At 38.3% G+C, this 23006-nt stretch overlaps 1 protein-coding gene across 7 annotated transcripts in view; it reads right to left on the bottom strand.

Moving 5' to 3' along the window:
• MCTP2 (multiple C2 and transmembrane domain containing 2) overlaps window positions 1–23006 on the bottom strand; it is a 124716-nt gene that overhangs the window by 7362 nt on the left and 94348 nt on the right. For all 7 annotated transcript variants that reach the window (XM_040569825.1, XM_040569823.1, XM_040569822.1 and 4 more), the window contains 4 exons: window positions 16292–16414; window positions 13390–13431; window positions 2761–2870; window positions 296–405 (listed from right to left, as the gene is read on the bottom strand). In XM_040569825.1, coding sequence (XP_040425759.1) covers window positions 296–405; window positions 2761–2870; window positions 13390–13431; window positions 16292–16414 — 385 coding nt within the window. The remainder of the gene's footprint in view (window positions 1–295; window positions 406–2760; window positions 2871–13389; window positions 13432–16291; window positions 16415–23006) is intronic.

Raw genomic sequence — 23006 nt, 5'->3', positions numbered from 1 at the left:
AGGGGAATTAAGAACCAAAAGGCTCCATGGTCAAGCCTCCATGGTGAAGCTCTTTAAATACACCTTGCCCACTCCCTACCGTTTCCTGTCTGTGGGTTCCAGCACCAGGAAGCTAATTACTTCCCTGCATAATAATAATAGTAATACTGGAAATAGCTTATCTACACTAATGTGCCTCTTGTGGTTTTGCTGGAAACTTATAAAGAACCCTAAGAAAAGCTTAAAGCTTGCTTGATTTCATTCTGTAGATATATACTGTATTTATCGCATGCATGAGAGACAGTGGAGTACTTACCCCAGATTAAAATAATGTACCTCAGTGGTATAAAGTACAAAATAACCGTTGCTGCTGCAAGGACCAGGCAGGCCAGAACAGAGAGGAAAGGCACTGTCCAGTTGAATGTGCTGTAAAGAATAACAATAATCTTTTTCAGTGTTTCAGCTCTGTACTCTGTTACCCAACAATAATTTAATGACTGCATTGTAGTGCTCAGTGTATTCAAATACACTGTAAATTGCAGACCCTTTGGAAGGCGGATAAGCCAAGTCCTGCATCTGGATGCTGTAATAGACTAAAAGCGATATCTGAGAGGCAGGTATCATGATAAGGAGAGAGGATAGTCTCTGGAGGGCTCAGTGAAGTTGTTAGCCATGTAGCGAGTTGTTTTCATTTCTTCTCATACATGTTGCACTTGTTACACATCTCTGCTCACCGGTCAGCTCTCCATTATTCATGAGCAGATTATCTGATTTGGAGACGAGGCCATGCCACAGGTGTGAGCCATCTGAGCTGGCTCTGCTGAGCACAGTGGAGATGACATGAGATGTGTGTCGATGCACGACTTGACTGTGGCAGATAGTCAGAATCAACCCCACTAATAAGTTGAATGGATTAATTATGACTGACGGTAAACCTTAAAAGAGCAGAGACATTTCTCTATTGGGGAATAATGTTCTATATAAATATCTCTTAATAGTTATGTAATTGCTTCAATATCCTCACATTTTCATCACTTCTTTACTACACTGTACAAAGGAGGCTGTCTTAGGTTGGTGGTAGTATGTTAGCATCAGTCCAAGCCTTTGCACACCACCATTTCTCCCAACGGGAGCACTTTCCAGAGGGTCAGCCACCACGGTCATTCAGACTTCTGTAGCACAAAACAAGATTTCTTTTTCACCCAGACCATTAATATATAAGCCCACAACATACTCGGGGTGAGCAGCCATTGCTAATGCCTCTTAGAAGTTACTTTGTCAACTTGTTCCCTTGCAATATGCATCTCCATGGTACCACCAAACATTGAGATACCTGGACTACATGAATGCCAATTAGTTTGTAGGTGGATTTACAGATCTGGGCATCTGTTTCACGCAATCTGCCTGCTAACTTCACATCATGATGACGGGGAGTAGGAAGAAGAGAGAATGAATGTGGACCACTCGTCAGGCTATAAAATAATATGAACTTTCCTTGACAGATAAAATTAATAGGATGGGAAAAGAATTACTTTTAAGCTTCAATAGATGTATTAAATATTAAGTAAAGATAGGTGGGAGAGGATCCATCATTATCAACCAACGTAGCTTAAGTAAAAAAAAAAAATAGCAAAACAGCTCAATTCAGTTAAACTATTAAAACTCCCTGTGATTGCATAACTAGAGTGACAGACAGAAGCTGTAGCACAATTCAGTCTGTCACTTACAGAAAACTTTGGTGGCAATTTTTTAATGGTACATTACTGTTGAGTTACAATGGAATTCTTCTGAAATTACATCGGGCCTCCACATTAATACCCAATGTGTTCTCTAAGACCATTGTTACCAAAATGAATACAAGAATTAATAGTGCTTAAACACTCTGAGTCTTCCTGCCATGCAGCTGGGCAGAACAGTGCCCTGTTCATAGTCTGGAATACATCTCTGGGCCACTTCCACCCCAGCTGGGGTGCACGGAGTGGAACCACAGCACATGGGTTTGCTGTATTTTTAGTCTGAACCCAGCTCCTCATTAAAGTGTCGTTCAATCACAAACCATCACTTTGTGTTCAAAACAGAAAACAATGTGGGTCAATTAAGTGCCAATAAAGATTGGGTTATAAAAGTTTGTGTGTGTTTGCATGCAGAGGGTTTTTTCAGTGTTTTTTTTTTTTTTTTTTCTTTTTTCTTTTTTTGGCTCTTCACCCTCTTTCCCCTGCAGGGTCAGGAATACCCTATGTGCCTCCTGTGGTGACAAGACCCAGAAAACTGCCTTCGGGCTTCCTCATGGCATCAGCAGGAAGTAGGGAGTAGACAAAATGGTAGAAAAGAACATCAATGTACTAGAAAAGGAAATAAGTGACTAGTAACCCCTGTAACCAGGGCAGGGATGGCGTGGGAAAGGCAATGCCAACCACCAATCCCTACCTACTTTCTTTGGGGGAAATACAAAGAAAAGGCTGATACTTTTGAGTGCACGTCTTCAAGAAATATTCTCCTATCATGACTCTGTACCTTATCACAGACAGACAAGATCAAACATCTGGGCAAACGGGTGAAGGTGAGAGCTACACCAGCACAGCACATGGTTTCTTCTCTTTTTTATGTTTTGGAAATGTTTTTGGAGTAAAAGACTCCCTGAGAAGAAGAAACAACAATAGTACTGGCCAGGCTCTCCTGCTCTACCTTAGTCGCTTTTGGATCAAGAAATTCACCCCACCTTAACTTTCCTTGCTCTTCTTCATGCAAATCATAGTTAAACAAGAAAAATCCATCACTTACTTTTTAATCCTCTCTCCAAATGATGCAATTTCTTCTAGGATGCTTTGAACAGCTATGATGACCTTTTGGACCATGTGGATTCTTTCAATTAATCCTTTTTTCTCTGATTCCTTTAAAAAAATAATATATATATATATATTTGGTATATTGCTAACATGATCACAGATGTGAGGAAAGTAAGAGATTCCCAATATCACTGATGTATCCATGAACCCAATCGTGTCACTGAAGGAAGGAGAGAAAACATATCCTGAGTTTGCTATATATAATGAACATGGAGGCATACAGTTCCTTATATTTTCCTCCTTTTCCTCAGTACAGGGGCTGAGGTTTCTTCATCTTCTAATACAAATCAAGTGCAAGATTTCAAACCAGGCTTTCAAAGAAGAACCCAGTTGCACGTCAAACCAGAAGAGGTGCTGAGCACCCCTGTGTCCAGCCGACCTCTAGGGGGAGTGCTGGGTGCTTAGTGCTCCTCAAGAAAAAGGATATTCTTATGCAGAACTTTTGAATATCACTTTTCTGAGCTTTGTAGACTCCCAACAGCCATGCTGTTTTCTGTATATAAATTAACAGCAAGATACTGAATGCAACATTTTTATTTTTATTTTAACATTCTGTATACACAGACATTCTTTTACTGGAAAAAGAAAAGAATCAAAGGAAAAAATGACATTTTCCTTTTACAGCAGCCATCTCACAACTTCATTTCTTACTGCTTATTTTAGGCAACAACATTACAGGACATTACTACACATGTGCAGAAATAAAAAGGAAGCAGAGAATGAATTAAAAATCAAAATGACTTAAATCAGCCTTGGAAATCAGTATACAATTATCAGCATTCAGCATTTCTTTGCCAGCAATCTAACACACATACAGGCATGCAAATTGGTGCGGTTGCAGATATTCTAGCAAGAAATCAGCAAAACATTCACTTATTACAAAATGCAGAGCCCTGGACACTGATTTTACATCACTTTTAGGCTCTCCAAAACCAGCTCAACTTAGAAGAAAAAAAAAGAAAATTTGTGTTTTAACCCCACAGTGTCCAGAGAGGGGAGATGCTGATACAATGCAAGTCGCACCCTTTTTCTCCATGGTCCCCACTGGCCAGGGCAGAGCAAGGGGTGGGTGAGAGTAAGAAGGACCAGAGACATTCAGATCAACACTGACTGAAATTCTGCCTCTGCGTTGAGAGCCCACAATATTTTGCTGTGCAGGAGAGAGGATCAGAGGCTAGGTTACAGCTGCAATAGGCCACAGAGGTGAAGTCTCATTGCTACAGACTTTTTTACACTACCATGCTGTGAGAGGGTCTGCGTGCATCTGAGACAGGGCACGGCACTATATCTGTGTGTGCTAAAATAACATATGAACCATCCTTGGATGCTAAGAGCCAGACATGACAGCATGGCCCCTGTAACCCTTAAAAGCAAAGGTTTGAATTACTTACTGCACATTTCTCTTCACAGTAATTTTTGAGCTTAAAAAGCCAGCCAAAACCACCATGGAGTTATCAAGCTCCAGACATTTGAATATTTGCCTTTAGGTTGTAAGTGAGTGCACAATGAATAGAAGCAAGATTTTTAAATAATCACACATTTGGGTGTGAAAATGAGTATTTTTACATTAATAAAACAACCAACAAAAATGAAACCCTTCGGGTGTGAAATAACCCCAGAACAAAATAAATAAATAAATAGTTAGTTTACGTGAAAATAGCACCAAAAAGTCATTTTCACACAACTCCAGTTATAACCTTGTTAGGCTTAAATGTAAATGACACATTAGGATTATTTTTAACTATTCCTTCACTAGAATGGTGCAACAGTCGCTTAGTCATAGTTGGCTTTTATGCATCAAACTTGCAAGTAGAAGTTTAGAGCAGTTCATGGAGAAGCAGCCAGTGGGAATTTCATTCTATCCAAATTCAGACAGAGGGGTAAAGGAACCGTTTCAGACAGTGATATTCCAGGGCAAGCCTACTCTTGCTACCCGGAGCTGCAAGGAAGATCATCTGACAACTCTATCTGCATCACGCTGACTTCATTTACACATCTTCGACCAAGCTTGGAAACAGTGATAATGCACTTTAATCAATACAACATAACTTCTACTGCAGCCACCAAGCAGACTAAAAAAATAAAACAGGAGCCACCAATTCATGGGATACAACAACAATTGTAGGCATATCTTTACCTAGCACGCACACTAAAATCACTCCTAGTTTTTTTTGTTTGTTTGTTTTTTCCGAATTTTAATACAAAATATGCTTAACCAAGGAAAAGGCAGTCTAGGACTAGACAGCCTTGTAACTGAACTCAGTTATTGGACAATAAAATGGGCTAGCACTGCCCATGCTCTATGTATAGCACGTCTGTGCATAATGATTTCAAAATTAGTCAATGTCTTTTCTTTGTTATTGTTTTGTTCTGGAAACCTGCAGTCTAAACACACCCACAGGATGATTAGGTCACCAGTAAAGCAGCAGAGAAGCAGAGAAATGAAATATGATAAATGGGATTTTCCAAATTATTTAGGTTTTTGAGAGCTGCACATGCTTTCTGAAGTCAGGACCTCACAAAACACTGTCAGAAGCAGCAAGAGTGTTCGTAGTCCACCAAAAAGACAGTCATTGCTCCATTTATTAGCAAATGGGCAACTGCCATGCAGAAGTCTATTTTTGAGCATTACCATATTTGTGGAAGATGTAAAAAATAATTGTAAATTCATCTTCCACTAAAAACACTTTTCCTATCTGTGGAAGGTCCCCCTCAACCCAGACAATTTTTCTCCATCCTCCTGAGAAATCATTCTTTCCTGATTTCTCTTTTGGACTCAACATATTATGCTGCTTGAAAACAGGATTTGGATACCCATGGTTCAAAACCACAGCTCAGTATATTTTCCTTGAATTAAAAATAAAATATCCTGCCTGTTTCTGGCATTTTTTTCTACAGCCAGTCATGAAACTTCCTTTCCTTCAAGGCCTTTTTCTTCTTTATTTCTTAGCTGATTACAGCACTGTGGGTGGACCAAAACTAGCCTGGAGCCTCTGGGAAAGAATTAACTCCATCAAAATGAACTTACAACTGAGAATTAATTATATAATCAGTGTGCTACTTCAAATCTTCCTTGCATATCCTGATTTAAGAAACCTTCATTTCTACATTAATTGCCTGAACAAAAACACAAAAGGGGTCTTACAAAAGATTAAGCTTGTCAGAGAAAGAAGGGGGAAAAAAAAAAAAAGCAAAAACGCAGCAAATTCAGAAATTAAGTCTTTTGTGTCCAGTTAATGCACATCAGCTTGAACTTTTACATGAAGACTTGAAATCTCTCTGCCCTACTGAAAACTGCTTCTAGATTTTTCTTTCTGAAATACGTAACAGTTAACAAACAGAACATGTAAATGCACACAGAGTTACTCCAGTTCTGTGATCTTTCTTCCCTTTCCGACAATGCTGTGCTGCTCCCAGATGTTTGGGGACAGTTGCAAAAGAAACTCTCACATGAGTGCAAAATTAATGCACATCCAGTGATGGAGACTTTGAAAGTGTGCGATACATGGCCAGGAGGAGACACCTCCAGCAATTCATGACTGGTGGGCTACAGACCATGAGACCTACAGAGGAAGAGACTGTATTTTATTAAATTACCAATCATTTGCTCTGCCCTGCAACAGAGACCAAATAATGCTAGTTATTGAATCTGCTCTGGGGTGAAGTATTCAGTACTGAATTGAAAACATGGATGGTGGAGTTCTACTGCTTCTTGTGATCATTTGTTTCCTTGATTAATAGCTGTCATCTATACAAAAGCTAAAAGCTGTTCCCTTTTTTTTTTTTTTTAATTCATCCTCCAGATATTTTTTTGTTGTTGTTGTTCTGGATATATCCAGAAAAATAAGTAATAAATGCAAGAGAAAAAAAAATAAAATTGTCCTAAGTCTATTTTTGATGTATACTGCAAATATTGTATGCACACAACTAACATTTTAGGTTTGAAGTTACTTACAACTTCTAAATACTTCACTTGGATTTCATATAAAACACTCTCACAAAAAGAAATCTTGCATGCAATTTTCAAACAAGTGGTATTCATCAGCAAATTTTTGGCATGCCAAGGGAAACTCAATATATAAAGCTGAAAAACACTGGGGACAAGGACAAGGAATAAGGGGAGGAGAAAGAACGAACAATGATACAGGGATTAATGTGAAAGGAGGAAGAAGGACACAGGCAAACAAATCAGGATTGAAAATTTAGAATATTTTCAGGAATAGGAAGAATTAGTCTGCCTAGCTTGGGCTGGCCTAGCTTTCAGGATTAGCTTTTTTACAGTAGCTATTCCACTATGTCACCACTGCTACAAGCACATTAGGGCAATGTTTTGCCAGGATTTATCCCTTGTACTGGATGTGAACTCCCCAGTGTGTTACCAATGAACAAGACCGACAGAAAGGGGAAAAGAAGAAAAAAAATTCAGGCGTGCGTGCTTTTTTGCTCCACTATTCCTCTGGGTTTTGAAAGCCATGCTGTAGTTATTTAGAGAAAAGGAGACTTAACCAAAGTTGGATTTCACTTGCAACTTGCTCTGTGCTTGACTGCAGAACTCCAAACTTGCCGCTGTCTGGCAAAACCCATGCCAAACAACATCTTAAGGCCAAAATACTTGTAGATGAAGAACTTCTGAAACCAGAAAGATTTTATTGGCTATAAACAGCAGACCACTGTCCTCTATTGTCTGCAGGGGACCGTTCACTAACAGCTTCAGTCTAGCAGCAGAATGAAGCTCTTGTGGGAGGTGGCAGTCATGGAGTGACAGACAGTCTCTTGGTAGATAAAATGAATTCCAGGCAGAGCTTTGAAAATAGACACCACAGCAACCTTGAACTGGATCCTGCCTTCGGTGGGAGCCAAGGGTGGCTGAAATAATCCCAGCAATCTGCCTTGCTGAGTCACTGTCTTGCCCTGTGTTGTGATGGCTGCTGCGAGTCAAGGAGGGCTTCTCGGCTCCTACAGGGGGACGGGCACACAGAGGGGATGGCTGCCAAACTCTGAGCGATTGCCTCGTGCAGTCCCAAAACTGTGCATCACAGGATCGTTTTGTTTATTAACACCATACTGCAAATGTGCCTGCCTGGCTGTGGAAATTTAGTGAATCTGAGTGTACTTGAAATAATTACCAAATAGAGGAAATGCAACACATACAGGTCAATTTATGCTCTCAGTTAAAAAGGTGTGAAATCTGGAATAATTCCACCAGAGCTAATAGAGATTTACTTCAGACTGATATGAAGGAGAGCACCATCAGCCTTAAAAGGACATATTTCAAACACAGGGCACATCATCCTACAGCTAAGTCTGGGGGGCCACTGGTGAAACAGCCAAAGACAACCATGTCACGCCTTATTAATGAACGCTCATGGAAAACATAGCGCCACACGTCCTTTGCTTACGTTAAACAAATTTCATCTATGTGCAGAGGACCAGAGAGCCTCCTAAGCCAAACCAGAGTTTAAGATTCTGTGGAGAAGCTTAAGTCATGACTCTGTTGCTTTCCCACCGGATGGACATGAAATACAGAGGGTTTAAGATGCATTTTCTGTACTTGTACACATTTGCATAGAGATATAAACCCAGAGGCTGGCGATATCGCTACAAGTCTTAAAGCAATATCAACAGTCACAACAGAATAAAACACCATTTATGTGCACAATGACTAAAAAGAAAAAGCTCATCATTCATCTTTTATCTAAAAAAATGGAAAGGGGAAAGGAAACAACTTTAAGCAAAAAAAAAAAAAAGTGCTTTCTCCTGGAAATACACGAGACATAAGAACAATTGCACAGTAGTGAGACTTAAACTACTGGATCATCATCTATAATCTAGGTAATGATCTTTAGCAATTTGGGGTACAAGAGGAAGATAGACCTATTCATACATCTGCCAATTCAAAAGAAATTTTAAAAACATTTTAAATAGTTGGAATTTTTAAGGGACAAGAACTCCCTAAAGTTTATGAGCTCAGCCTGGAAGCCTGATTGATGCTATATAATATTCCTCCAGAGATTTAGAGAAGTTAGAGTGTTAGTTTGCCTACCTACAGGGCAAACAGAAGAATTTTAGACTGCATAGGGCCGCTAAGGTTTATATTTGAGGAGAGCCATGCAACAGTCCCTAGGATATACGGAAATCCTCTGCCAAGTCTCTGCCTTGAATTTCTCTATCTTATCACTCCTATACCTATGGATGGTTTGACTGCTGGTGGGCCATGATGATGAGAAGGATTGTGCCAAGGTACAGGATGCCTATGGATCACAGTGTTCCCAAACAACGCCACACTGTAAAAGAGAAATAACAGACCATCTCTCTCCCAGTTTCTGGTACAAAGGAAGCTTTGCAAAGATGAAAGCATAACCAGAGCAACTCCTGCACTCTGGCTTAACCAGAAGTTGATTAGGTTAATAGGAAGCTTGGAGAAAACTTACAGAAGCCATAATTGTGTCTTAAGTGACATCTGGGAACTTTTATTACTTTAGCCGAGATGGTTGCAAGACAGGACAATTGTGTGTGCTTAGAAGTGCATCCTCCAGCTTTGCAATGAGTATACCTCATGCAAGCAGCAGAATCTGTCCCGTAGTATTTATTATAGCTGATGGAGAAGCCTAACTTATTCATGGTCTGTACAATGACTTGTTAGGAAGCAGTAAGAGAAGAACCACAGAGAGTCCACTGAACAGAAATCAGCAACTTAAGGGAGTCCACACCTACACAAAAACACACCTTGTTTTTTCTAATGACGCAATCTTGGCCACAATTTTGTGGAGAAGGTGGGTCAGCCTTGTTAGTCTGAACATAACCTTTGTATTATGGGGTATTTTCAAGCCTTTATCATCATTTCTCTTCAGTAATCTCAATGGGAGATGTTGAAATATTATATTGCAATTGTGGTATTGAAGAGAAAAGAAAAAAAACTAATGAAATTATTTATACTTTCAGGGAAGAAAACAATGAGATAATATTGTCTTGTATGACCTTTCCTAAGTATGGGGATATAGCATCTTATACAATAGACTCTTGGTTCATGTTTCAATTACTGACCTTTACTGTGGAGAAAATTAATGCAATTTTCATCGTAATCCACCCGTACAAATAAGATCCATACGGAAGGTTTCCACATGCTGAATCTAACACAAATGGAAAATGTCAGCTGTTTGCTACTGGATGAATTTGACTTTAATTTGTTCAGCTGCAGTCTTTTTGAACTATGCTGATAAAAGTTGGTACATTTTTGGTACCTATTTTTGACAGATAATTTCGTACATTAAAAATACTGAGTTTTTCTTCTTTGGGGACCCCACTCCCCAAAAAATAGCCATGAGGTACTAAAAATTTCTTGTAAGTTGCCAGCTGACTTGGCTTGAAGTCACAGTGTCATCCAGTCCTTCCCTATTACATCCCATTAGCCAAGCACGGCTCTGTTGGCTCATCACTGGATGGAGACCCTCCAAAACAAAACAGGAAGTGCTGTTGATTTATTTTTGTCTGATTTTCTTTTAACTCAGTTACCAAATCTGGAAATAGTAGTAACTGTTCCACCACACCATCACCCCCTATTTTAGAGGAAATGCAAACTTTTATCCAGACGACTTAAGATCACAAGAAGACTCCAAAACTCTTTCCAGTTGGGTACTATGCCACACTCATTCAACAAGGTGACCACCTGCTCTTGAAGCTTTACAGTTGTTGCCAAAAAAGAAAAAAAAAAAGTAAAATAAATAGAAATGGTCAACAATCAGATGACTCACAATCTACCCTGCAAGCAACTTGTCTATACCTTTCTACTGGCGGGCAAAAGATATTTCAGTGATGTAATTTTAAAACAATCCTTATTCAGACAGTCTGACAGACCCCAGAGCTGACAGGACACAGCCTGAACTCTACATCCAAGATGGCACAAATCCGAGAAGGCATTCATCTATCCAGCAGCTTATGCCAAAGGGACACATCTCTCTTATCTTTTACAGTTCTCCATGATGGTATTCGGAAAGGGCAGAGAGGGAAAGAACGGGGGAGTAGGCAATTAAGCCCTGTCATTTAAGACAGATAGTTTAGGTGGAGGGAGTTAATCTGCTCTTGGGTTTTGAACTAAGCATCTGTGTATTTATAATTTGTAAACAGTTCGTCTCTTAGAGGGTGTGTTACAATTCCCAGAAGCATGGTCTGTTATGTCTAACTTGCAGCAGAACCCAGAAAGGCTATGTGTGCGACTATTTTCGTACAACACGATGATAGGAAACAGAAACAGTGACCTCGTATACTACAACCCAACTAACAGATTTCAACTTTAGGAGTTCTTGTATTAGGGAGGAAAAAAAAATACACAGACTTCTTTTTAAAGTATAGTTGTCTCTTTAAATGTTGACATTGCAATGAGATAATGTCATAAAATTACATTTTTCTTACACTCCCTAGAGAGCATTGGCCACCCTCAGACTTGGAAAAGTCACTTAGAATAACCTAATGTACTTAAAGATGCAAGTCAGAGTGCACACATGGTCTAACAGTGGTGCAAAGGGAATGCACCCAAGACAGCACGAAGACATTAAGGCAATGCTACAAAGCGTATGACGTGGGACACACATAATGGTTGGCAATTCTCTAATAATTCTATGTCTGAATCTCATAGACACACAACACTAGTATACAACAAATACAAGTTATGAATTATCATTGCTGTCATATTGGGATAGAAAGCATTATCTTGATCAGAAAGCCTGATGGAGGTCTCCACTGTGAGTTGCTTTAATTAGTTCTTCCAGCTCTCCATTTCTAAGGGCCTTTACTGCATGTAATAGAGATAGGGGCAATGTTGATTACAGCAAAACGGTTGAGCCAAATCATCGACAGCTCAAGATTGACTCTCAGGATTTTTCCCAGACTACCACACTTAGTCAAAATAAACTAAAAAAAGAAAATGATAGTGGAGTTGTTTAGCAGGGGGCAAAAATGCAAAGTGATTAGATCCATACTTAAGTGATCCAGATGAATTTATAGAAAGAACCAAAGTCACAGGAGTTATATCCAGGGTAAATCTGACCTAGAGTATTTTGGTTTGCAGCAATTAGCCTGTTGCACATCACAGGCAGAGGACTGTATATGTATTTAATAAATTTTTAAATCTTTTTCCACCTCAGCACTTGAAAGTAAAAATACTGGAAAACTAAAAAAGAATAATGTAAATAGGATTAGTTCCAGAGAATAACGTTACACATTTAAGCATCACACAAAAAATACAGGCTCAACATATACAGGCACCTAATATTGGGTACCCACAAAATAGAAATTATGAAGTTTTAGAGGGACAATATTCCTTTGAAAATAATTCAACTTTCATTTAGCAACTTCTGCTTAATTCCAGATATTGGTCCATTTAGTTGACCAATTTTAGAGTGCAAAGAATGAAATATAAATAAGAGCATTTAAATGATTATTGTGCATTGCAAGAAACCTGTAATTCAACTGGATTGTCTAAACTTCAGTTTATAACTTTGATGGGTTTCTGGTTGTTCATCAAAATATAACAACCGCAGAAGAGCAGGTTAAATTTAAATAACTATTTCCATCAATTAGTGTGCTGAGCTTCAATTCGAGTGTCTTTGACTGAGAGTTAACATACACTTGCTAACTGTGGTATTGATTTCCTTCTCAATGATCAACAATTTCACTGTAACACTCTTAAAACACAGAATATTCAAGAAGCGCTTATTAACTTAGTATGCAATTTGAAAGTTTCACATTGCCTTGTGAACATTTTCTTCCTAACAGCTAATGTTCCGTTGCATGCTGTTGCTCGTTAAATAATTCCTCACCTTTTAGCTCTGAAGTATTTATAGATTATCAGATCCTCCTTCACTTACTTATGTTTTTTCAAGCTGTATACATTAAATTCTCTTAATCTTTCTTCATATGTCATGCCCTCTAATCCTTTTATCATTTGTCACTGTGGTTTGATAAACTTGAAATAAATCCAATGCATTTTTCATAGTGAGAAGAATAAGTAAGTATGCTCTAATAAAATGAGGAACAGGCCTCGCCAATTCCCATTCTTCCTACATTTCAGCCAACAAACTAAAACCATTTTTTCCCAGGCTCTAAAAGAAATATTGAGAAAACTCTAAGCTGTCCTCCAGAAATCACAGCAATTCTGGCCTACAAGAATGGAAATACTAAATAATTTGCAGTAAGCCATCAGTGCAGACTGCCTATCCAACACTTGCAATGGAAGCGATGAGGGATTTTATGTACTTACCTTGTCCACCCATAAACATATGGACACATACGTGAACATGTGTTTTATGATTTCAAGCACACAGCAGCAACTGCTCAGATTCAAATGAAGTTCACAGGTCTCATACAGGTAATGCCATTATTGAATGTTATACAAACCAACCAGCCTTCTCAATCTTTCAAGTTTGCTCATCAGCAATAAGGTAACAATTGTTTTCCCATTTAATACAGATAATGAATGGAGATCTCATGGAGACAGGCCAGTGGGTTTGTGCTTTCCTTCCACTTTCCTTCTGATTCTAGCTAACTTATCATCGTGAAATATGCTTACCTTATCATCTTCATCGTCATCTTCATCCAAGCCCATAAGATCCTGCAAAAACAGATGCCCATATTAGAAAACATAACACTTAATTCTCAGTGGCAGGCAACGTTCAAAAAGCTTATGATACTCCCACAACGTTTCATTACACACTTTTCTCCCACTTCTATTACAAGTCATTAACAAACCCACCACTTTCACCTTTCAGAAATAATGTTTTGTATTCAAGGACTTTTTTTTGTGATGGCTTGAACAAAGCATGCAATGCCCTATACAAATTTTAAGTCTACATAAAGCATTAGTGGTTGTGTCCAGTAGTTTGAAGGCAACAGGCTTTCAAATTCATTGCCAACTTTAACTATCTGTAAACAGCTTTGTTCTTAGTCTGACAAATGAACCAGTCGGCATGTCAAGGCTGAGAACTGTATACTCAACTTGTTCCATCCTCCCTGCTACAATGACTGCTCCCTCTCTTTAGGGCCATTACTGAAGCATTAGATGGTAGAAAATACATTAGTACAAACATAATCAATCTCATGAATCACATTCAGATTTCTATGCAGCATTATTTTCTCCCTTTAACTTCTGTGCTGACAGGTAGGGGAGAAAACAAAAGACTTGTCTATGGCTTGAAATTAGGAGCACTTGGCTTTCAATTCAGGTATTTTATAAGCTGAGCCTCCAGGTTTTTCTTAGTTATTTAATAGGTGTATTTGAATCAGCATATTACAAGTTTAAATACAGATAACTATAAAAGAACGTGAAGAATCAGAATAAATGATGTTTGGGATTTGGTTTTTATCCTTTTCCAGAAAAATAGTTTCATCTAGTACACACAAGGTACTGAGAGCTGATATCCAGACTTACTCTTTGGCTCTCTCCAATACCCAGAGTAGTTGAATTAACAGTGATCATGGTTTACATTTCTATAGAAGCTCCCATCTGTAATTCATAAAGCATTTTACCAATATTCACGACTTTAGCCTCCTGGCAATTGGATCATGCCTACAAGGTTAATATTGTTATCCCCATTTTATAGCACAGAAATCACAGAGAGAATATAACGTCCTCTTTTCCAAAAACTCTTGTTCTCTTTCTTCTAGATACATAAAATGTGCACGCTGGCACACAGAAAACAAAAGTAGTGCCAAGATCTGAAGAAACAAAAAATAAATAAATGAATGTGCAAAAAGCATTGGTATTTTGAAGAAAACCTTTTGTCATCTGCAGGACAGATGTGACTAGAAGTAGCACCTGATTGTCTGTTTTTGACCTACAGATGGTTAGAATCACAGGCACACATAAAAAAGAAATCAGGTAATATTAAAGGCACTTTGACTACTTGTTCCATATGATCCCAATCCTACAAAGCACTTAGGCAGATGTGTAATTTTGCTTATGCAAAATACACCCCTGAATTCCACAGTATCTCATTGCTTGCAGGATGTGTGTGACAGAAAAAGGGCAAACTTTCTGCTGGACCTTTCTTCAGTACTGCTACAATTAACTTGCATTTTCAGACACAAGCTTTTTGTAGCATCTATCCCAATGATGTGCTGCTCAATCTTGCTGACTTATGTAAGACTCTCCTCACTTGAATATGCAACAAATTCACCATAGGAAGGATGGTAGGTGTTGAGAGGTAGTGTTCATGTATTTTTTCCTGGGTAACCTAGCATTATTTTATATTGCCTTTTGTATAAAAAAATAAAATAAAATAAAATAAAATAAAATAAAATAAAATAAAATAAAATAAAATAAAATAAAATAAAATAAAATAAAATAAAATAAAATAAAAAAGTTTGGCTGGGATTCTCCCACATAGGAAGTTCTCATTTTCTTGATGAAATAAAGTAGTCACTGGAGACACACAATATCTTTCTATGTTATTCTGGACTTAGATGCAATTGGAGAAAAACACTTCTCTTACCATTTATCTTCAAATCAAGTCTATATCCTGGTCCCTATAGCATGACTTGCCCTGTGTTCCAACAATCTCTCCATATGGAGAAAGATCAAATCTGAACTAGAAGCAACTTTTGTTGCTAATACAATAGTAATTGACCTTTTTTAATCCTAGGATAGTATTTGTCTATATAAAATCTGTGCAATCGATTTGTGTAAAGGTAGGCTTCAGGGGTACAAACGTCAATCATCTTTTCATCAGAAATTAGAAGATTTAGGTCAGCTTATATTTCATTATTGTACTTGTTACACATTCTAAAATAGAACATTATGGAAATCCATGAATTTATCCTCTTCTTTAACTGCAATTACTATTGTTATGCAAGTTAAGACAGTGGGCAACAACAGTTTCATATCTCAACAGCTGCAATTTGCAACATGTAAATATTTGTGTATTTTAATCTTTGTTTTTTTCTCCCAGATCAAGTTAAAGAACTGAAGGTTAACAAAAAAAAAAGAAAACACATTTATCATTTAAAATTGGGGGACAGGTAGGAGGAGTAAGGTTTTCTTCTTCAAGTCTCAGATAATCCAACAAGGTTTAAAAAACAACTAACTTCACTTTCAGCTTCTATTGACTTTCCTCTTCTGTGAATCATGAATCATCAGTGTGATGCAAAGTGTAAGAGCAGTGGGGGCATGGATTTTGGGGTCTTGTCATGTAAGTCTGTCTTAATTCAACTTAGTTACAAAATCACTGCAAACCTTTTTAAGTGAAATCCCCCTCCTACACACTCTTCCCTTCTCCCCCCTAGTACACTGAATGGTTTATTGCTTGAATTGAATCAGAAAAATTAAATTGAGAGGGTGGAGGTTTCTTTTCAGTAACTTTGAAATAAAAATGTTTAGCTACACAACTAGCTCGATACCATTAAAATGCACGACAACTTGCTCAAGGGCAAATTCAAGCTGGGTCTGCCAGAAACGTTACTGCGATTTTACTTGCCTGGGCATCTTGGGTGTTGTTGACCTTCCCTGTTCTGACGAGGGAGAAGTTGTATGCAAAGAGCACCAGCAGAGCCAGGGGCACCATGTACAGTTCCATGCTCCACACGGTGACCACAAATACCTGGAAGAAATAAAGCAACAGAAGGGAGCATAGAAGTATTTAAGTAGAAAGACATACAAGAAGGCCTTTCAGTCATTATCCTGATGTGCATTCATCCTTGAATCTCTCTTAACCTCATTCATATTCTTATTTTGGCAAAGAAAATCTGCTTGCAAAGTGTACTCTCTTTCTATTCTGTTTGAATCCATTAGGCTGCTATTTGTTAGCTTCTCCCTCCCTGTTTTTGGTGAAGGCCATAACATAAGTTTGGTCCAAAGGCATTATTCACTCCTTCCTGGGACTTCCTAAAGCCTGAACGCTCTTTGTCATTAATGCTACAGCATAATAGACCCACTTAAACCTGCTGCACTTCATCAAACCCTAATTGCCAGCCCATCTTTCACAGGCTAGAGGAGTTTCTTCCTCTTGTGTAACAGGAGCCTTCCATCTCTCCAGTTGCTCAATGAGGGATGCTTAGCAAGTTCATTTTCACCATTAACCCGCCTGTGTTCTTGGCATAGCAACACAGAGAAAACACCATCACCTTCCAGGAGGCAAGGCTCTAGGTTGCATGTGATGCATTATTTTGGGAAGGGATCCAGCAATCCTATTCTCTATTCCCATACACGCCATTTTCCAGCAAAGCATATTCTGATTTCACTGGTTTCTTGGGGTCTCTTTACCTAGAAAGGGTACGAGTTTGTACCTTCAGAGTGATATCTGACAAAATCCACTAATAGCAAAAGCAGAAACAAAATTTTGAAGTTCTGTTCTGCAATTTGGATCAGTAAAACATGTAACCAATATGATGGGGAATTGAAAAAGCACTTAGTATTTTTCAAAAATATGATACCAAGCCAAACTGCAATCCTATCTTACAAGTACCAATGATACCTGAATGGACTCCAAACTTGGAGTGGTTGGAAAAACAAAGTTAATAAACTAAATCCAGAACTGCCATAAAATGCATGTTGTGATCCCATTTCCTTTTCTACTCTTACATAGTGTTTTCAGAAGAACTACCTAATGCCTGTAGTAACTTTAAACTATTTTAAACAATCTCCTTTAAAAACTAGACACAAATACACTTATCATATTTTTCTTTCCCCAAAGGAATATCTGAAATGATCAGAAACAAAAATCACGTTTTTAGAATAATACAGGTAAGTGAAAATGAGTCAGATCCTTCAGTTAATGCATCTCAAACTGCAATGAGAGGAAAACTCTGTGTGATTAGAAAGTTAAATCTCTATCTCCATTAATCCTTGGTCTGTCAGACACTAGATATGAAAGCAAGTCTGGCTTTTTTTAGAATGGGATATTTATGGCAACATATATTGTGTTATGGACCCAAACGTCTAGCCACAGTGTACCAAAGCGCTACTTCCCATGGCATTCAATGGGGTGAGAATTTATGCACCTACAAAACCGCAGCTGTTGTAACTTTTAAACAAAAAGGCTTGCCTGACATCAGACAATTGGCCAGTTAATATCTACCAGGGCCAAACATAAACCAAAAAGCAATGACTGTATATGTAGCCCTGCCCAAACACCAGTAGCATTTTCTAGAGCAAACCTGATTTTATGTTAGCTGTTGCTATGCAAGGAATTAGACTGTCATCCTGTTCAAGGCATTTGTAGGCCAGTAAAACAATCTTTGAGATATATGTGTTCATAAAATGGGCTGACATCCAGAAAACATATCCCCATACTATTGATTTGCAGCTTAGGAACTTAGAAGAGGATTAGGTTTTGATTTCTTTTTGACCATGCTTTTCGACATACTAAAAAATTAGAAGTGATAATGATTCCAACAGTCAAATTTCATACATAATCAAGGCAACCAAAACACAAGAATGCTGGCAAGAAGGCATGATACTTGATCTCTCTTACAGGAGGCTTCAAAAATTGTGGTATCTCAAGATAAATAAAAAGTTCCATAAATAAAAAGTTTTAACTCAAACAAATTCCTCTGAAGCTATTCCAACTCTCTTGAATGAATGAATCTTTGCTTGCTTTGTAAGATAAAGTGAAGGTGATACCAGTTCCCATCCCACCTCAGATGTCATTCTAAAGAACGAGGATATGTTATTGCAAATATATATACATATAACAATTTAGTGTGTATATATATATATATATATATATATATATATAAATAGCTAAAAATAGATGCACACACGGATACACACCTGATCCTTATGCAAACTCCTTTACAGAAATTCACGTTGCTAGGTATGAATTCAAAAAATTGATTTCAGACTGTTGGAGAAGGTTGCAAATACATCATCTCCCTGGGTTATATGTGAACTGTCTCGTCTTAACACAGCGAAAAGACTCCACTGGCAGTCAGCTATACAAAGTCCTACAGGAGTCAATGAAGCTCTTGAAGAACCTCTCTTCATTCATTCAGTTGCAGGACTTGAACCAATTTTAGTGCATCTGTCATCATCCTATATGAACATCGCTCCGCTCAGTTGCAAGTATAATACAACCTTGCAATCACAGGTCATTTAGGCACGATACAAAATCAAGACCTTGGTGATTTTAGATCCAACAGTATATTTTGTGTATTATTAAGTTTCAGACCTTAAATAAAACTTAAAATTTAATTACAAAATCCCAGCGTAGTCTCAACTGATGGCTGAGGCATACTGTCGCTTCCTTTCTAATGCTGACTGGTTGATCAGCTGCTGAGTTATAACTCAGACAGCGACACTTTGATAGAGCTCCCACATCTACTTAAGAAGAGTTGCTTTACTGCTACCATCGCAGCGGAGGAGCTTCCATTACTGTGACACAACACAGATACAAGACAAATTGATTTAGCTATTCAGAAATTATTTAGCCTCCGAGGTATGGGAAATGATTGCTGTGAACATGCAGTACATCGTAAAAGTTCAGAGGGTGTTTATAAACCGAATAGAAATATTTCTGCATTCTAACAGCCTTTTCACTAGTTCTGCAGCATCAGCCATCAAAGCAGTTCCCATATAAGCCCATGACCTATTTTTTTCAGCTCTCATGCAACACCCAGGCACCAACTACAACACCAAAAGACCTGTGGTATAGACACCCACTCCTCAAATTACAAATGGCTTTCTGTCATGCATGTTTTCATTTTTTCCCCAGTGGTACCTTATGTTTGGGAGAAGCTCCCGTATTATCCTCCTCAAATTATTTTCTAATGACATCTTTCGTCAAAACTCGAGAATGGTTCCACTGTTAACATATCCATATACAATAGCTACTGCAAGCTTCAGTATATTCCCAATTTCTTGTAGTCGCTAGTCTGTCTTTTGCCTAATACAGAGGTTGATAAAGGAAATCATTAACAGGTTCAGATCACTTGCTCAAGATCACAGTAGCCAGGGACAGAATCCAAGAGCCCCCCAATTTCAAATGATCTGGTTTTAACAAACCATACTTCATTTTTTCATGTTTCACTTCATCGTTAGACCAAATTCTGTCAGACATAACCCATTACATCATTGACACCTTTTCTGCTGGGCTTCATACTGTGCATGAGGAAAGTTAAAAGGACAGTAACCAATTTCTAAAATAAAAGTTAAGCAAGCAAAAACTAGCTTTCTGCATTACATCTTTTAATGCAACTTGAGAGTATAAAAGCCCGTTATAGAACTGAGCAATTTAATTCACAGCATTACAAAACAATTATCAAAATAGAAGCAGAAATGGGATAGACATATCTGGAGGAAGAAAAAGAGCTATTGAAACTAATATTTAGACTAGAGTTCTACCTAGAAGAGAACAGCAACAACACAGCCTTGGAGAAAGGACCACTCGATTTCAGCTGATTAATGTGTTGCTATTTCAAAGGGCCTAATAACTACAAGTTAAAGCTCTGGAGGTTTGGAAGCCGTTTCATCTGAAAATCATTGAAGAGGGGTCCAACTGTTCCTGTCAAGAAGCATGGAGTTTGAACAACCATGAGAGTGGCCCTTTTGACAGCAGTACAAAAGATGAGAGAAGGCAGTCTCAACTGAAAGTAAAAACAAACCCTTAGAAACACGTTTCAAATCTGTTTTTTCTGCCCCTCTGGTTCTAATTTAGGATCTGACTATTAAGAACAGATTTTAGACGGGTGTCCACTAAAGTATGCCCATAAAACATTTGTCACCAGCAAGCCCACAGTCATGGGACAGAACAGTTTTAAGAGGTTTAGAAGCCTAGCATTAGACGGGACTTTCTGGGCAATTTTTCTGCACAGTAATTTTCCTTTTTGACTTAGGATTTAAAAAAAAAAAAAAAAAAAGGAAAAAAAGGCTTTCGTTGGCCTGGTAAGTCTTTCTTGAGAAGTAAAAGATGCTATGTGCTATGTTGTATAACAGAATAATTATTGGAAAACAACAGTGATGGGGAGGAGAGGGATACGTTCCATCAGATGGAAAAAATAAAAGTGAAAGGAGATTAAATGCACGCATGGAACCTATGGTAAAAGGTTATTTTCTCAGCCAATGTAGGCTCCAACGCTAATGAAATGCCTCATCAGTGGAGCTGTGAAAAATATTATTTGAAACTTCAGGTTTCAAAACCACACACAATTTGACTGAAGTCTAAATGACTAACAGCTTTGTCAAAAGTTTCCTTGCAATTTATAAACATGGTCTATGCAACTCATGAAGTCAGGAGAAAAAACAAGCTAATACCACTCCAAGTTGTCTGTTTTGAACTAAACCAAAACACTGATTTTGATTCAAGGCACAAAGACATGCTCCCCTTTATTTACAGGGGAGAGGAACTGCATGTTTCAAACTTATCTCGGGGTTATGTAGTCTCAAGTTGCCATGTACACACAAATTGACTGTTTAAGAAAGAAGATAAATTTCTGCAGCTAAGTATTCAGGGACAAACTAGCAATTTTTTTTTATTCTTTTTGAAGCCTTCTGTCCTTCTGCCCCAAACAAAATACAGGATATTAGCCAACAGTGTAAGACACTGGCACTCCAAAAGGGCATTCAAATCCCTTGGAGGCAATAAGCTTGTCAACGACAAATTATTTTTGACAGATATTTATTCCTGTCCTTAGAAAGGGAGAGTAAAAGAGGCAAAGGAATAATGGACACACCCACATAAAGCAGGAAACTCATGCGTGTGTATGTACCTGCATACACAGAGGCATCTCCTTCAGATAACAGGCAATATAGATGCACTAACATGGTGCTGAGATCAGGCTAACAGAAACCAGAGTATATCATGTGGACCCACATGAACACAGTAACAGTCTTTGCAACCCTGGGATGGCTTGTGCATTTGATGAGGAAGATATATTTAAAAAAAAAAAAAAAAAAGCCTGCAACAGAAGCTGCAATTAGTTTAAAATAGCTCCACTACAAGGCAGAGCAAATAAAAGTTGAGACAGTTTTAAAGAATGCATTTTCCAGTAATGTCCCCCTTCCAAATAATTTCTTATTATAGTAGACCTTCTTCCAAAGAGATGCACTCCAGCATTCCTCCTTCCCATATCCGTGGGATGCTCCATCACTGTGCCATGCTCAGCTGAGAGTCTCCTCACCTCCAGGCACCAAGCTGGACCTCAAGGAGGGGTCAGCAATGAGCAAAGTCGCTCCCTCATTGCGATGCAGTAACAAAGAATGTGGCAGGAAGAGAAATTATACTTAAACAGACCAGTGCTGTCAGAAGAAACCTATTTACTTTGGATTCAATCTGCTTTGTGTGTCCAGCAAGAGAACACAGAACATCTCAAGAGCAGTATGGTGCGTGCGTTGTATTGAGTGGGGATGACCAAAATTAAAAATGACCTGAGGGAATGGAAGGTCTTAAATATTTATGCCATGCTATGAATTATCCTTGCATTGTTCCACACAGCTCATCTGTGTACAACTTGCTAATTTCATGCATATAACACAGGCAAAAAGTTTAGCTCTTCTACATAAGTGCTCTGTTGCAAGGGCGAACACTATTGGAATCTAAAAACAAAGAAAAAAAAATCCACCTAAACACTCCAAATCCAAAACAGAACACCAAATTGTGCCTCAATATAGCTCTATCTGGGCATTAGATATATGTCACGGTACAGAACTGAGGATTAGGAATAAGGGGGTTGCTTACACAGCACAATTTGCTACCATGCGGATCTCACTCTATTTTGTATATATCACCTTAGGTAACAAAAACCGCATGGCCACGTTTGCCCATCTCGGTAGTCTGTGTAAATCAAGCCAAGCAAGACAGCTACAAAGCCATGTCCTGCTGCCACAGCCACACATCCCAGCTCTACTTGTCCCAGCTGCAGCATTCTGAGAAAGTGGCAGTGGATGAGGTTATCAGGGGAGAGAAACAGGAGGTGTCTGATCTGTGCTTGACAATTTATGTTACACGTGGTGATGCAAGAAGGAAAATGAGCAAAGACTTCGAAGTAAGGAGGCAGGATTGGAACTACACTCACCAGGGTCACAATTTTAATGGCAGTTTGAACATTAAAAAAAAATAATACTCCTTACTCATAATAAAATAAGACATGAAAACCAACAAACCAGCAAAAAAAATCCCTTAAGAACACACAAGAAATCTCATACTGTTTAAGTCAGTATGTGTTAGGGCCTTTTTTATCACTGTCTGGTTTAGACTC

Source organism: Cygnus olor, chromosome 11, assembly GCF_009769625.2.
Source record: "Cygnus olor isolate bCygOlo1 chromosome 11, bCygOlo1.pri.v2, whole genome shotgun sequence".
NCBI lineage: Eukaryota > Metazoa > Chordata > Aves > Anseriformes > Anatidae > Cygnus > Cygnus olor.
This window is presented reverse-complemented; position numbering and strand designations above follow the sequence as displayed.